The sequence below is a fragment of the Sciurus vulgaris genome, assembly GCF_902686455.1.
Source record: "Sciurus vulgaris genome assembly, chromosome: 2".
NCBI classification, from domain to species: Eukaryota; Metazoa; Chordata; class Mammalia; order Rodentia; family Sciuridae; genus Sciurus; species Sciurus vulgaris.
The window spans coordinates 137,400,130-137,416,645 of record NC_136462.1 but is presented as its reverse complement, the minus strand read 5'-3'; the positions used below and the strand labels follow the sequence as shown (position 1 = coordinate 137,416,645).

Below are 16,516 nucleotides of genomic sequence, written 5' to 3'. Positions count from 1 at the left end.
CTAAAAATACAGAGAGTTATGGTCAAAAAATTCAGTATACTCAAGTTGATTGCTAAGAGATGCTCAGGTAGTCAAAATGAAGGTGTATTGGCTTTTCATCACTGGAACAAAACACCTGAGAAAATCAACTTAGAGAAGGAAAGATTTATAATGGCTTATAGTTTCAGAGACTTCAGTTCGTGGCTGGCTCCACTATTTGGGGGCCTGTTTTGAGACAGAACATCATGGTGAAATGGCATGGTAGAGAAAAGCAGATTACCTCAGGATAGCTGGGAAACAGAGAGTAAGGAAAGGGGCAGGGACAAGATAAGCCCTTCCAGGGCATTCTGCCAGGGACCCACCTCCTCCAAGTAGGCCGCACTTTATACAGTTTCCACCATTTCCCAATAATGTGATCAAATTATGAATCTATTAATAGATTAATCTATTGGTAAGGTTGTGGACTTCATGATCCAATCACTTTCTCAAGACCCCTCAGAACACTGCTACACTGGGGACCAAGACTTCAATACATGATCCTTGAAGGACATTTCAGATACAAACCATACAGAAAGCAAGAAAGGGAGAACAGAGAAACACATACTCAAATGAAGGCACGATCAAAGCAAATACGAAAGCAATACACATAAAACCAATTGTCTTAGTCCACCTGGGATTTTATAACAAAAAGGCATTAACAGGATGGCTTATAAACAATATTTTTTTGCTCATTGTTCTAGAAAGTGGAAAGTCCAGGATCAAGGCACCAGGAGATTTGGTGCCTGTAAGAACCCATTTCCTCATGTATGATACCTTTTGTGTCTCCAGGACATGATGGAAGGAGCAAGAGGTTTCTCTTGGGCCTATTTTATTAAGGCACTTATTCCACTCATGAGGGCTTTACACTCATGATCTAATCACCTTCAAGGGCCTCACCTTCTTTGGGTATTAGGATTTTAACCCAAACATTCTAATCAGAATGTCATCCTTATCAAAATTACATTCTATGTAACTGTTCTAAGCACACCAATAGAACACCAGAGATTTCATTTTGCATTTAAAAACTCTTATATGCTGCTCTATCAATGCTAGCTTATTGCATTGAATATCCATTATAATGTATACACAGAAAAATGGAATGTTATCTGTGATTGAGATGAGTCACCATATAATTTACCTTCTCTCTAAGTTGTAAAATAGTTTGAGCTTGTTTAACTGTACTTTTTAATGCCTGGCTGAAGCAGGTCTGCTCTATAGCAAATTTGACAGACATATTTAACCACCCAAAGGGCTCCATGTATATAGTACTCAAAAACTATCTGCCCCTCTTCCTTGTTAACAGTGCACTGATATAAACCAACCTCCAGAGAAGAATCATGGACTCAGAAAACTATAAGTATCTCACTTCCTTTGCCATTTAATGACATGTGACTCAGTCTTGACCAATAACATGTATGAAGTCAGAGCATCCAGGAAATAAATATGTTTTCTCTCTGAGCACAGAGAGAAAAATCCTCTTTGTTGCTGTTGTTGTTGCAGACACTCTGTATGTTTTGAACTTCTGTGATAAGAAAAGCTATTTAGAACTGTGGTAACCATTGCACTAGAAAGGAATCTGACCATGGCAGAGGAGAAAAGATTTTTTTAAAGTATGTGGTTCTAAACTTGGTTGCCCAACTCAAGAAGTGCTTACTACTGAACTTCTCCTCAGGTCAACAAGAAATATACTTATTGTTAAAGCATTGTTGGTGATACATTCCACTGCCTACAAACATCCTAACTGACAAATGAACAAACAGAGCCTGCCACATCTGTGGTTCTGACATTTCATCATTCTCTCTGTCATTTGTCTTTTTTGTCATTTTCATCATTGTCCTTTTACTACTTTTCCAGCCACTTAATATTGATGGGAGAGGGTTGGAGAACATCTGTTTAGAGACTCAAAAGTATAGAAAAAGGCAGAATATTATTTACACAGAAACAACAGAATTTCATGGGTTAGAATTCCTCAATGAGTCAACACACATTTAATGAGCTTTTATTATATACTAAGCACTGTGTTAGATACTAGAAATTTAAAAATCAACAAGAACAAGTGCTGTGTTTCAAGTGGGAGTGACTGACAATATGCAAATAAACATACAATCAGATTATGTTATGAAGAACAAGCAGGGGAAGAGAATGTTGGGGCTAGTCTAAACAAAAAGGTGAGAGGAAAAAAAGGCTATTTCAGAACTTTAGGCAAAGCTGGAGTTTTGGCCTTAACCACTTTTTTGAGAGGTGATAAGGAAACTGAACTTCTACAGCCTTATTAAATCACATATTAATAATCTAAACTTAAAAGAGGGCAGCAGAACAACGTTTCCTTTGGGATTTAAAAAAATCTACATGAGAAAACTATTTAAATCTCTATTTGGGATGAATCAATCCATAAAAGTTCATGAACTTAAAATTTTGATAGAGATAATTTAAAAGGTTAGAAAATGCGGGCCAGATGGCTAGATACTAAATAGGAATAGAAATTTGGAACAGAAAAGAAATAGAAGATTAAAGATGAAACTGAAACAGTATAGGAAAGAAAAGCTATGGGTGGCTGGGGGGAGCAAGATATCAAGGAATCTGGAAATTTCCATAGACTATTACACTGAGGTCAGGAAATCCTTTTGGGTGGGGCAAAAACTTAGGTGATGCATGCATGTTTTTTTATATCCTTTTTTTTTTTTTTTGAGACGTAATATTTGTACATCTTTATAGGACCCAGTATAATAATTTAAAACACAAATGGAATATTATTCAGCCATAAAAAAAATTTCACCATTTGTAGCAACATGGGTGGCAGATAGTTTCTTTTTCTTTTTATTTATTTATTTATTTATTTCTGTTTGAAGAAAAAATATTTAATCTTGAAAACAAAGTTGACCAAACAGAGAAGATGGTAAGACATCATGAACAGATACTGTTTCAAAACAACTTGATTCATGATCATTTTCAGAACAGGAAGAATTGAAGTTCCAGCCATTCCCAGCCTAAACAGAGGCTACGTGGCCTGGGAGAACTCCTTAAGGGTACCAGGTTTAAAACCACAGGCTTCAACTTCCTGTCTTTGACTCTTACCTAGGCTGAGAATTCTGAAACCAAGGAGAGGCGGGGCTCCAGGACCTGGAGGTTGGTAAATTCCTAGTTGTCCATTAAAGTTCGGATGTGACCCGCCCCCAAGTTTCACAAGAAAATATTACTGAGTTCCACTTCCCGGGATATATATTTCCTCTCTCTCTATCGTTGCAGATGTAATGATAAATACCATCCTGCTGTAGCCACAATTTCAAGTTCTAGCGCAAACCCAGTGACTCCGAACAACAGATCCCACGCAGCTAGAAACCCCGCCCCCGCATGTAACCATAGGAACAGCTGACACGCCGAAAGCGGAGGTACCCTGCTCTGCCCCCTCCCTAACAGATATTGTTTCCCACTATCTGTCCACATGGGCGCTCCACCTTATTATTGGTCTATGCCCCGGGACTGTGCCTTGCCCCAGCCAATAAACGGCCTGTGCACGTGCACTCTTGCGTCCGTCGATTGGTCAACACTGCTTGATCACGCACTGCCTACATGAGCTAGACTTTGCGTGGGGGCGCCAATGAAATGATTCAGTGGCCATTTACAACCAATTGGCAAGAAGCAGGTCTCACAGCTGGCCTATGGGCGCGCCCCGGGGGTGGGCTGTCTCTGCCCCATTCCAGTCCCAGTTAGGTTTGTTAAAGCGACAGGCTCCGCCGTGGGCTGGTGCTTCACCGGGCACCGCACAGCGGCCGCGGTGGCCCTTGGCGTGTGGCAGGCGCCCTTGACAGCGGCGCCTCTTTGCTCGCGACCCCGGCTCCCGGCCTCTCCGGACCTCCGTGGCGGGGTCGCGTCGCCAGCGGGATGGGCGGAGAGGCGGGGTCCACCGCGGCCTTAGGTTCCGAGGGCCGCGTGAAAAGCCTGGGTCTGGTGTTCGAAGACGAGCGCAAGGGCTGCTACTCCAGCGGTGAGACAGTAGCCGGGCACGTGCTGCTGGAGGCGACCGAACCGGTGGCCCTGCGCTTACTACGTCTGGAGGCCCAGGGCCGTGCCACCGCCACCTGGGGCCCGAGTGCTAGCGCCCGCATCTCGGCCAGCGGCGCGGCTCCTGCTGCCGCCTCGGAGGTGGAGTACCTGAACGTGCGCCTGAGCCTGCGCGAGCCCCCGGCCGGTGAGTGGGCGCCACTGCCCGGGTTCCTCCCAGGCCGCGGGCTCCGGGGGTTTGGGCCGGGAGGGGGACGTTCTCTGGAGGATCGCGCGCCGGCAGAATGCCCGCCAGGCAGGTGGGCCTGTGACAGGCTTCCGGAGGTGGGATCCCCGTGGGGTCGCAGGTGAGGGGCAGGTAACAATGCTTGTGCCCCTGCCTCACAGCACTTGAGACCAGACTTTGCGCGGCGGGGCGCAGCTCTATGTGGCGCCTTGTTCCTGCTGGCCCTGATCAAACACCTGGTGTCCCAGGATCTTCTAGAACCCAAAGGGAGTGGGCCGTTGCCATGGAGACCTGTGATTAGACTGTCGGGATCCTGGGATCTAGGTTCTTTCTGGCCGTGGGCATGGGGGGTAGAATCGGGGTCTCTAAGGTTCCATTCTGATGCCTAGTGTTTTGTGGGCCTCCATTCCTTCCCATCGTGGATCTAGGCACTCCTTGGTTCATGATGAATTAGCAGAAACTCGGTCTTGGGAAAAGGGAAGTAGTTCTTGAGAGGTGGTTCAAAGGAAGTGTTTCTAGACCTTACCATCACACTTGAGTTCCATCTTCTCGGGAGTAGGGCAGCTTTTTTATTAAGAGTTCTGCCTTTATCAGATATTGCCTCTTTTTTGTTTCCTTTACATCCTGTTCCTCCTGCCTGTCTCCCTTTCCCAAAAGGCCTTTGTAGACTGCCATCTGGGCATTTCTGGATTACCCCTTCCTGTTCACTCCTGTGAAATCCAGCCAATTAGTGTAGGCTTTTCTAGAAGTGTCCATGCAGAGACCCACTACATGGATGGATGGGTACCAAAATTGATACCCTTAATTAGTATGAAAATACTAATACTAATACTACCCTTTCTTAGTATGAAAATACTAAGAAAGTGTTTAGTTTTTTTGTTTTTGTTTTTTTTTTTTTAAAGAGGAAACTATTTTAGACTCTTACCTTTCTGCCTCATCAGCTTTTAGCTATCAAATAAGGTAGTTTGAAGAGTGAAATACATTATATTTATAAGCTTAAACATTACTGTATCTTCCACAAAATGCACTGCAGTTTAGTCTTAATCCTACTATGGAATAGACCATCTACAGTTAAATCCTCAAAGTGTTTGATAATCTTAGTGAGCGCAGATTTATAGTGAGGGAAAGGATGTTTGGAACCAATGTATCCTCGGGTGTTAGGAGACAGTTCTTACCTGCCCTCATAGTCTTTCATTAGTGTGGTTTCCAGGATCACCAGCCCGGCCTCTCCCAGTGGTTATAGCCAGCACAGATTTTCAAGATGGCTGACTGGAGGAAAGGGCCATGGGAGAGAGAAATAAATTGGTTTTTGTCCAAAACTTTAATTTCCCAAACCTATAACTATTGAGTAAATGGATACAAAATTAAAAGTAATTGAATGTGGAATTAGGAATAAAATTGCTTTGGTAAAATCTGGCCTGGCAAATGGTTTTTCAATTCACAAGTCAAATCTTATTTTTCATTCTGATGGAATGGAGTCTCTAAACCTAGACAATATGCAAATTTCATCTTGTTTTAGTAATGTATCATAACTAATATTAGCAACAATTATATATTTTTTTAAATCAGTTTCTTTTAGTTGTGTGTGTGTGGGGGGGAACTGCCCCTAATATCCATAACTGGAAAGAAACAAGCAACTTAACACAGTCATAGGTTCTCAGGATCACTTAATTTGAAAACTTGGCTGTCTTTCAGTCACCAAAAGAGATTTTTTAGAGATTTAGATTTCTGAAAAGTACAACCCTAGGATCTACTTTCAAAAAATCTCTCCAGATATTTCTTTGACATTATTAGTCTAATCCAACTACTTTCTATCTTTGGGGCTGATTTTCTTCATATGTTTATTAACAAATATTGAAAGAAGGACAAAAAGACAGAACCACAGTAGGTTTCAGTTCTTGGGCACCCACTAGCAATATGACCTCATGCAAGACCCTGAGCCCCAGACTCTGCCTCTAATGGTCTTATAGAACCCTCAGCTCATGAAAACCTTTAATTCTGAGCTATGGCTGTGAGACCATTAGTAAATGAAACATCTCCCTGTGACTCTGTAGCCCTCAGTATATAAGTCAGAGAAGTAATGAACCATGAGAACCGAAGCAGAAATGTCCACATGGTTGTGAATGTTTTCATTAAAAATAATAAAGAGAATGAAACAAAGGTTTTATTCCAAATACTATAGCCCATGTTTATCAGTTTCCTGTTGTTGTTTTTTTTAAATTATTTTTTAAGATGGTTGAAAGTCTCATTTTAAGGAGTAGAGTCCTTTGCTGATTTGTTTTCTCTCTGAAAGAGGAACTTCATCTTTCTCACTTGCTTTTGGTGTCCTAGCCAACTGTGTTCTCCACATGACTGTCACGCTTCCATATGCCATGCCCTTCATCTCAACCCCTTCCCACTCATCTCCAGTCCAACCTCAGGTCTTCAGTGTCTGCATAATCCTGTGTGTATGTTCTAGGCTCTAGCACTGTCTAGTAATTACTTGTGTACAAGTGTCTAGTCGCCTTTTGAGGAATTGAAGTTATTCATCATTTTATCAACAATGCCTGACATCTAAGCCCTATAAATTTTGAACTCAGATGAAACCCACATTTTTAAACATTTGTAAGTACTTTGTCATGTTCTATAATCTAATGATTACAAGTTTGAATTTATAGTCCAGCTCTCTCGGGAGCATTGGTTCCTGAGCCTGTCACTGGATAGCTGAACAGTGCAGAAGCTTCCCTTCCTTCCAGTATAGCTCTGCTGTGACACTGTTGACCTGTAGGGCCACTCCTGAGCATACCTGAGCCCCTGGGACTCACCCTGTCACTATCGTTTAATCTGATCTCATAACCCTGCAACTGGTTATTGTTGACTCTGCCTTCAAGTCACCCACCTGTGAAGTACATCTATGCAAATGGACTTATGACTTTTTCTTCCTAATGCATTACACATTAAACACTTAAGATGATTTAAAAGACTTAGCAGGCCAGTAATATGTTCCTATTTTCCAAATGTACAAGGTTTAAAATGTTAACTGAATTGCTTAAAGTCATGAAGCTCTACTAATTAAGTTTTTAAAAATCCCACTTTACTACTGACTTCTGTCCTTCAAAAATTCAGTCTTCAATCTGAACTTGAAATGAGAGAACGTTTTAAAAACGCTCAGGAGAGCCACCTGACCAGTACTGGAAGCCATCAAGTCCCTTTGGACCTGAACTCTTAACAGATTGTCTACGTACCTTCATCAGAGACTCCAGCAGTGTCTCTGGTCTTTACAGTCCATACACACACTGCATTTTTGGCCTTCTCACCATCAGTTATAAGCCCATGCAAGAAATAAAATGAAACTGGCAATCCAGAGCAGGGGAGGGGGTGATGTCCTTCCTTGGTAAATCCAAGTTAACCGCTAAGAAATCCTGTTAATCTCAGTAGAGTTGAAGGGTAAATACCTGACTCTTGCTTCGTGGCTTGTCTTGTTGGTTTGGCTGTTTCATATTATAAGCACTATTAATAATCTTCAAGATTTTTTATTTCTATGTCCTTCTCTTCCCAAAGAATATAGTGTGAATTTTGTATATAGAAATAAATCTATTTTTTCTAAATTAATTTAGGTCCAATTTAATATTGGCATCTCATGTTAGTATGATAAAGTCGGGTAAATGTTTGTGGATGTGTGTGTGTGTATACACATGTACTGTATACTTTATATGTATATTGGTGCCCTGAGCTCTAGAACTTCATGGTAATTACTTGTGTAATCTATCTTTTCTAGGATAGAAGATGCATGTGTGTGTGTGTGTGTGTGTGTGTGTGTGTGTGTGTGTTTTACCGACTAAAAACTGATTCACATTTAATTCTCTGAGTCTTTTTAATGAATTTTTGGACACTACTGCATCTTATAGCCAGGAAAACTTCCTTCAGGAAATATGATTTAAATTGTGAAACTCTTTTTCTAATACTAACCTTCATTAAAATAATCTCTTCTGTAGGTGAAGCCGTCATTTTATTGCAGCCTGGAAAACATGAATTTCCATTTCGCTTTCAACTTCCATCTGAGTAAGTAAAGCAGAAGAGTTTGTGATTTTCTTTGCAGTGTGTCCATCCCATGTTTGAGTCTGTCAGGATCTTCCGGCTCTAAAGTGTGTGTTCATCCTCAGCGGCCCCTCCCACTTTTTCAACCTAAACCACCATTTTAAAGCATGCTTTTTCTGAGTTGGTCAACTGAAGAGTAAACTCATAAATTAATGCCTTGGTTTGTTTCAGACCTTTGGTAACCTCATTTACTGGGAAATACGGAAGCATTCAGTACTGTGTGAAGGCAGTTTTGGAACGACCCAAGGTACCAGATCAGAGTGTAAAACGAGAACTCCAGGTTGTTAGTCATGTCGATGTCAACACACCAGCATTATTGGTAAGTTCTTCCTCTTCCTCATCCTCCTTCCTCTCTTCCTCTATTCCCCCTTTCCTTCTTCCTTTCAACAGTGGTATCTGTATTTAGACAGTTCAGTAGTATTCTGTCCTGTCACTTTCTGATGGCTTAGAAAATATAATCTTGTAACCCATAGGCATTCACAATAAATATATGATTCTAGGTTGGGCAAATTACAAATTGTGTGTGTTAATACTATTGATTATGTCCCTGCTGTTCAGGGTTCTTTTGCCAAAAAGTTACACAGGCTTGAAATGCATTAATAAGGCTTAATAACAATAATGCACACACAGAGCGTAGTTACTTTTACCAGAGCGGCCACATTCACAGGACTGTGGTATTCTAAACTCTTCAATAATAGCAGGTTGAGGAACAGTAATTATGGAAGAGTATTAATCATGCTCAGCCTGTTATTGAGGCTCAGGCCATTATGCTATGTATCCTTCCATTTTGCATGTCATTTTCTAACATTAAGTAAGTGCATGCAGCTGCTGCTGAGATCCTTTCACTTATCATCTCCTTATGACAGATTTGGCCACATTAAAGCATTGAACTTCTAATAATCACCAGAAATACTGTAGACTGATAAGAAAGATCAGGCTATAAGTAACAACAGAATAGGCAAGATGGGAGCTAATGAGCTAGATTCTTTTATCTAAACCCATATTATCAAAATAATATAAAATTATACCTTGTACTTTCATGATAGCTACTAGGACCTAATGGTTCTTCATTTAAATATGAATGAATGATTTCTTACTTCATAGAAAATACTGAGATAATTTAAACTTTCCATCATGGAACTGATGTGACAAAGATGTATTTTAGTATTATTTTTCTAGCCAGTGTTTTAAAAAACAAGGAAAAAGCCAACAATTAAAAGTTGTTTAACTCCTATTTTCACATGAAAAAGAAGTGGTATTTACTGTAATGTTACCTTTGGATAAAAGATAACAAGTATGCATGTTAGCATGGTCTCTTATGCCTAAAATCATAAAATAGCCAGCACCCAACTGACCTGGCTTATAGCTATGAACTTATACCTCCTTAAAACCCATTTTAAAAATTGGTGATGCTAAGTGTCTGCATTTTAAAAAACTACTTAGAATAGGACAGTTAAGTATTCTTATGATCATTATGACAAATTACTTAAAGGGATTTTGTTTTTGCTAAAAAGAAGCACTCATTATTCCTTAGTATTCTTTCTACAAAGAAAAACTGTTGCAAGTAATTTTACAGAACACTTTTGGTATATGTAGCTTGTATACTGAGCATTTTAAATCCTTTATCATTTTCCTTGATATTTAAAAATAGAATAAAATACTATGACAGAGCATAATGCATTTAATAACCTTCTCAGATCTGTTAACATGTATGTTGGCACACTATTATTGTTTCACAAAGCCCCAAAACCATTTGAAATTTCTGATAATGCATTGAAGTAAGAAAGAAAGAAGAAAAGACCATTTGCTTATTTCACATGGTAAATACCAAAACAAATATAGCATTTTGATAATTTTTATATTATTTTTCCTTTTGTGTTCTGTATACATAAAACCTGAAAATAGTTCCGTCATGTTTATAGGTACTAATACAGCCTTTGCTTTTTTAAAGAGCTAGTATATCATTTCCCAGAAATACAGTAACTTCAAAGTAAAATAGGATGATGTCATGCTAATTTGAATCTGAAAATTCACCCTAGCATTCTTAAGAAGAAAATGAGATTTAGTGCCCGAGATGTTGCATGAGACTAAGAAAGTTCCATATTTCTTTACATCTATTCGATGAAGAAAGATAATTTTAAGTTCCATGAGTTCTCTAAAATGATTTAATTAAGGTGATTTTATTTTAAATTTTCAAGACCCCTGTATTGAAAACTCAAGAGAAAATGGTTGGCTGTTGGTTTTTTACTTCTGGTCCAGTCTCGCTGAGTGCCAAAATTGAAAGAAAGGGATACTGTAATGGTAAGCAGCATGTTGGGAAGTCCGACTGATTGACTTGTTCATTTTATTAGCTAATTTTGAATGATTTTAAATAGTGTTTTGTAATATACAAGTATATCATATTTTAAGTCACAAATAATAATTTTTAATATAATAATTGATGTTCAAGTATTTTTAAATGAATGAATAGGTTCCAGAAAAACTACTGGTATTTCTGACCTCAGTCCTGTTACTTTAGTAACAAAGAATAAAACTTCAAGAGTGGCAAAGTGCCAGTATCCTAGTTGCAAAAGAACATCTAGAGTCATGTTGCTCAGAAGAGAACTATTGTTAATATGAAAGTACTCTTAGTATCCTAATTCCCTGCTGGTTTGAGATATACAAATATATAGGCCTAGAATATAGAACATTATCAAACTTTAGTGACATTCAAATTCAAACTATCTTTTGTGAAGGGCCTAATGGCTGTAGTAGATTTAGCCTCTACTTCCAGGTTTTGGCTTGTTGGAATTGAACATGGAATGAATATGGCGCGATGTGTAATGCTGTAAAATTCCATCCATTGTGTTATTTGTGCCTTAGCATTAGTAATTCCTCAAAAGGCTTTGTTTTCCTGGTGGGAGGAATTTAACATGATAACCACTAGTGTGTTTGTTAGTAATCTTTTCAACTTAACAAAGTACTAAATCATTTACGTGTATGTTTACCTTAATTTATATGCATACTGGCCATTTACATATCTCTAGAATTGTTAATATCATCTTGCTACAGAAAAGGAAATAATGCAATAATTAGAAAATAATATCTATCTAACTTACAGTGAATTTGCACTTATCTGATGCAGATTTACAAGGCAAGTTATCTATCAGGACTTCTTAGTTTATTAATGTTAGAACATTTCAGCTTTAATTGGTAATGACACACTTTGATTTCGAGGAGAACTTTTTGAAAAGTCTCTGAATCCATCCTGTTTTTGTTTTCTTTTTAGGAGAAGCTATTCCAATCTATGCAGAAATAGAGAATTGTTCTTCTCGTCTGATTGTTCCCAAAGCAGCTATTTTCCAAACCCAGACATATTTGGCTAGTGGAAAAACAAAGACTGTCCGTCACATGGTTGCCAATGTGCGAGGAAACCACATTGCATCTGGGAGCACCGACATTTGGAACGGGAAAACTCTTAAAATCCCACCTGTTACTCCATCCATCCTGGATTGCTGCATTATCAGAGTGGACTATTCCCTAGCCGTAAGCAGTGCTCTTTGTAAAATTAAACATACTTGGGACAGCGCAATAACTAGAGCCACATTATTGTCTGTGAATATTATTGCTGAGTTAATACTTAGGAAAATGTCACTTTATGTCAGCATTCCTACCAATTGTGAAATATATGAAGATTGGCTTTTGCTTTTACAAAAAGCAATCTGTCTCCCCAGGAATTGAACAAAGTAACATAAAGGGATTGAGGTGCTTTAAGGGGTGCTTGTTACATTGATGACATGTACTTAATTATTTATTATTATAAACCATGCAAACTTAAGCAAAGTACACTGAGGCCAGATTCCTGTCAAAAGGTACTCATTGCATTTTGTGTACTCCTCATTTTGTTTTTTCTTTATTTTGTTTAGTCAGGACAGCTTACATTTGTAATGGGGGTGGGGTGGTTGGTGATAAAGGCATTTGTTGCCTTGAAAAAAATTAATCAGGCTATCTTCTGTAAGCCTAAGTTAGATTTGTGCCTTTCTCCTCTATTTTTAAATATTAGGTATACATTCACATTCCTGGTGCTAAAAAATTGATGCTTGAGCTGCCTTTAGTTATTGGTACAATTCCCTATAATGGTTTTGGCAGCAGAAACCCCAGCATTGCCAGCCAGTTCAGAATGGATATGAGCTGGTTGACACTGACCCTGCCAGAACAGCCTGAAGGTAAGGTATTTTGAAGTCCTCTCATAATGAAGCCTTACATAGAAAGTAGCTATGAATAGGACATATAAGATAATAATGTTCAAATGTTAATTAATACTGCTACTACAACTACCCTTATTCTTTTTACTAGTAGAGAATCATAAGTCATTTCTGGACACAAAACTGCTGATGGCAGACTCAGGAATAAAACCACATCTCTTAATGCCCATTGGTAATAGTAAAACAGTGATAGTCAAAATAAAAATACAGTGTTAAGTATTTTCTGTAGCCACATTTTAGGGATAGTTGCCTAGACTATCCAAAAAAGAGTCTCAAAAGAGTAGAATATAATCAATATTAGGAGTGATTTAACAAAAGCAGAATCAAAGTTTTTCATTGCAGTGGGCATAAAAACTTGCTCATTAGAGGGAAATGCCTTATTTTCATTTTCAGTATAGCTAAATGTCTTATCTTTATTAGAATTCAGAAGGGATAAATCATCTTAGCTCTAACTCCATTACTGTTTCAGCACCACCAAATTATGCAGATGTGGTATCAGAGGAAGAATTCTCTAGACACGTTCCTCCTTACCCTCAGCCCCCTGACTGTGAGGGAGAGGCGTGCTATCCTATGTTTGCCTGCATACAAGAATTCCGGTTTCAGCCCCCACCACTTTATTCAGAGGTAAACAAAGTGAAAGAAAATTAGACATTTATTATGCTGTCTGCAAATAATCATTTGCTATCCTCCTGTCATCTTTGCTGACTCATAATTAGAAGAGGATACATAGAAATGTGTTTTTTCTGTGCCTATAGATTACTACTAATACATTAGCACATTTTCCAGTATTTTCCATGGGATCTATGACATACATATATAGTGTCATGGACTGACTTTTCAAGTGTTATATAGCTGTGGAATACCAAGAACATAATAGCCTGCTGGGGCTTAGTAATGATAGGCTCTGGGCAACTTGGCCTATAGCCATCATATAATTAGAAGTAGATAATAAAACCACTTTAAAGAATGCTACAACTGTAATCTCACTTTCCCCCCTTAGGTTGATCCACATCCTAGTGATGTAGAAGACACCCAGCCTGTTTCCTTCATTCTCTGAATGTACTTCAGAAATCACTGTGTTCATCATCAAATTAGAATGTTGCTTCTTTCCCCTGCCTTTCTGAGGGTGAGGGAGAGAAGGCTAACTTAAGAACATAAGTAAGAATATGAGAACATTCCAGTGGGCCAATAGGATGGTTGCACAAGTTTGTGGTCATATGTCCCCTTTGAAAAATGGGATGAAGATGTGAAAAGTCGAAGAATGTAATGGAAGTCCTGGTGGTGGCAGAGTAAGTGAAGGCGTGCCTGTGCTGACCTGAGAGAAGGGAGCCTGGAACTGGTGGGAGTGCTGTGTGAGCACGTCCTGAAGAAGGCTTATCAACGTGGAACGGAACCAAGGCGTCTAAACTTAAGGCAACACAGACTCAATGGGAAAAGATAGTTACGGAGAACCAAGCTGCATAGAAGTGTGTGTGAATGGCAAAGTGGCCTACTCTAAATACAAAGTGAGACCCTCAGGTTTCAGGGTCTTCATGATTTCTTTCCATATTACCACATCAAGGACTAAAGTCCTTGGAAGCATCCTTTCTTGAGACCATGCTCACATAAGGTCTTAATGAAGTAATGACAGTTTTCACTCCTTCGGTAGTAGGTTTCAGTGTACTTGTTAGGAAACCTAGAAGGGTTGTGGAAGACTTGCCACTTCAAAGGGGAAAGGTGAATTTTCACATGAAAACGTGAGTTGTTGAAGGCTGTACTTTTTACCAACTGTAAGTACTTCAACAGGATATATATTTGATTTTCCTCTTGTCTTAATTTCCTATGGGCACATTAGAAAAAGAAAGGGGAACCAAAAGGTTACATCTTCAGGATGCCTTGATAACTACACAGTCAAAAATAATAATAATAATAATCTTAACCTACCTCTAATGGGGTTATCAGATATGTTTTTTAAACTCCAGGCCTGATCACCCTTCTTCAGGGTTTCTGCTATTTACTAAAGCAGTCTTATCTATCACTAAATCTGAAACTAGACCAAGGAGAAAATCCACAAGGTTAGCATTAAGTGAAAACAAATACATGTATACCTAAGGATATTTCAAATAAATGCAAAATCAAAGAGGGTAAAAACATTTTTTCAAAAAGACATACATTTAATTTCTATCAAAAGGCTTAAGTTGACTGATAGTAATCACTGCATTATATGTTGTTTTCCAATTCTTTAGCAATTCAATTTAAACTGTGATTTTCTTTATTGTTTTGGTGCAATAGTTTAATTGCCATTTAACCTCAGGATATTCAGACCAACAGGATTGTGTTGCTGCTAAATGTTCTAGCAGTATTTTCACCGTCCCCCCTCCCGTCCTGTACATGGTCACAAGCTCACCTGCTTTTCCTTCAGTCTGTTGGTTCTGTGAGCTGAGAACATTTCTGGACACTAAGTGAAAAGGAAATAGGGATTCCCATGATAGAGATTATGGACCAACTGGGTCTTAAGGGTTTGATCCAGAAACCCTGGTGCTTCCCAGGCATGATACTGTACTTCATTCAATAAGATGATTAACTTATCTTTAAATCAGTATGTTCACTTAGAAATAGAAAAATTCTTCTATGGTAAACTTTGTATTTAAAAATCAGTTGGCCATTTGATCAGGGATTTTCTACAAACATTAGGTAAATGTGCGCTTTTCACCCTCTCAGATACCTCTCTTCTCTGTAATCGTGTAACTATTGAACACACTTGTTTTCATGACAAGTCACTGTTTAAAATCACAATGCAAAACTGTTGTATCAGTAATTGTGGTACTAGATTTGTCACAAAACTTTAGTCCTTGCTTTAGTTTTTAGAGATTTTTTTTTTTAAGCTGTTTTGTTTCTGTGTGTCTTTAAGCAGGTATGTGTATTTGAGTGCTGTCTGAACAGCTTTATTTTTACTTGAGAAAGATCATCTTCAGCTGTTTTTTTACTTCTAAGCTGTGGTTTACATGCCATGTTAAGACATTGTCCATCTCCACAAAACCAAAACAAAGGGAACAGTATGGACAGAGAGAGAGTTTAGTTATTTGGCTCCATGTAGAAAAGCAACCACTTAATGAAATCCTTCTGTAGGATTGTTTTATCTCCTTGATTAGAGAAATCACAAAGTTCCCCTGCAAAATCGAAACAATTTTGTAGCTCGAGATAATAAATCAGAAGTGTGACTTGATATTGGTCTACCTGACCTTTAGCAGCAGTAGATTCAAACTGCATATCTTTTTACAATTAAAATATCATTTTATGAATGTTGAAAAACATTGGAACAGAGAAAATCTGCAAATGAAGATAAAAATTTAGCTGCTATTATTTGACTGTTTATTTCCCTCTTGCTCTTCTTTAGTTTAAAAAAAAAAAAAAAGTGGCCTTAGAATTTTTTTTTTTTTTTTTGATGCAAAAAGTTTAAAATTGAAAATGTGCATCTTTTGGCACACAAAATCCTTCCCTTGGCAAAACTTTGTGTGTGTGTGTGTGTGTGTGTGTGTGTGTGTGTGTGTGTGTTTGTGTTTTGCACAATAAGAAACTCAGTAGGAGGGGTTATGTTTTTGATAAGTTAACTATGAAAGCTTTTTTATTTTTATTAAAAATGTAACAGTTTAACCCACAGGAAGAAAACTAAAGATTGTATTTTGTATTCTTGTTTGAACCCCATGGGTTCTTTTTGTTAATAAAATTATTCTATTAATGCTGTGAGTTGCTAGTTTCATTTTTGTTTTTGTTTGTATGTGTATTGAGACTGATTTATATTATTGCAGACTTAAGGAAAATCAATACCAAAAACCACAGTGTTACTAAAAGGTGACTCTGTATGTGCTATCAGGAGGTAAGGTACAACCTAGGATTTTGAACTTATTTGTACATTGGGCCCAGTTTACCAAGAGAGCCACTTTTTAGCATTCCATGAAAAAAATACTTG

The 16,516-nt window shown here is 38.4% G+C and overlaps 1 protein-coding gene and 1 long non-coding RNA gene across 5 annotated transcripts in view; one reads left to right on the top strand and one right to left on the bottom strand.

Moving 5' to 3' along the window:
• The window catches only part of LOC306654984, an 87,251-nt gene extending 84,025 nt beyond the window's left edge, over nt 1-3,226 (bottom strand). For all 4 annotated transcript variants that reach the window (XR_013762144.1, XR_013762145.1, XR_013762146.1 and 1 more), the window contains exon 1: nt 3,094-3,226. This is a non-coding gene — a long non-coding RNA (uncharacterized lncRNA). The remainder of the gene's footprint in view (nt 1-3,093) is intronic.
• Nucleotides 3,227-3,707: 481 nt separating this feature from the next.
• ARRDC4 (arrestin domain containing 4) lies at nt 3,708-16,293 on the top strand. The gene is made up of 8 exons (XM_079129395.1): nt 3,708-4,207; nt 8,221-8,287; nt 8,495-8,642; nt 10,522-10,624; nt 11,592-11,848; nt 12,366-12,528; nt 13,037-13,191; nt 13,568-16,293. Exons 1-8 carry the CDS (start codon nt 3,901-3,903, stop codon nt 13,622-13,624), a joined length of 1,257 nt encoding a protein of 418 aa, XP_078985521.1. The 5' UTR covers nt 3,708-3,900; the 3' UTR covers nt 13,625-16,293.
• Nucleotides 16,294-16,516: the final 223 nt, after the last annotated feature.

What these genes read in the sequence shown, in the direction of transcription:
- ARRDC4 (XM_079129395.1), top strand. Translation starts at nt 3,901, where the DNA reads ATGGGCGGAGAGGCGGGGTCCACCGCGGCCTTAGGTTCCGAGGGCCGC. An exon ending in CCTGCGCGAGCCCCCGGCCG is followed by an intron (nt 4,208 to 8,220) that starts GTGAGTGGGCGC and finishes TCTCTTCTGTAG; the next exon opens with GTGAAGCCGTCATTTTATTG. An exon ending in CCTGCCAGAACAGCCTGAAG is followed by an intron (nt 12,529 to 13,036) that starts GTAAGGTATTTT and finishes TTACTGTTTCAG; the next exon opens with CACCACCAAATTATGCAGAT.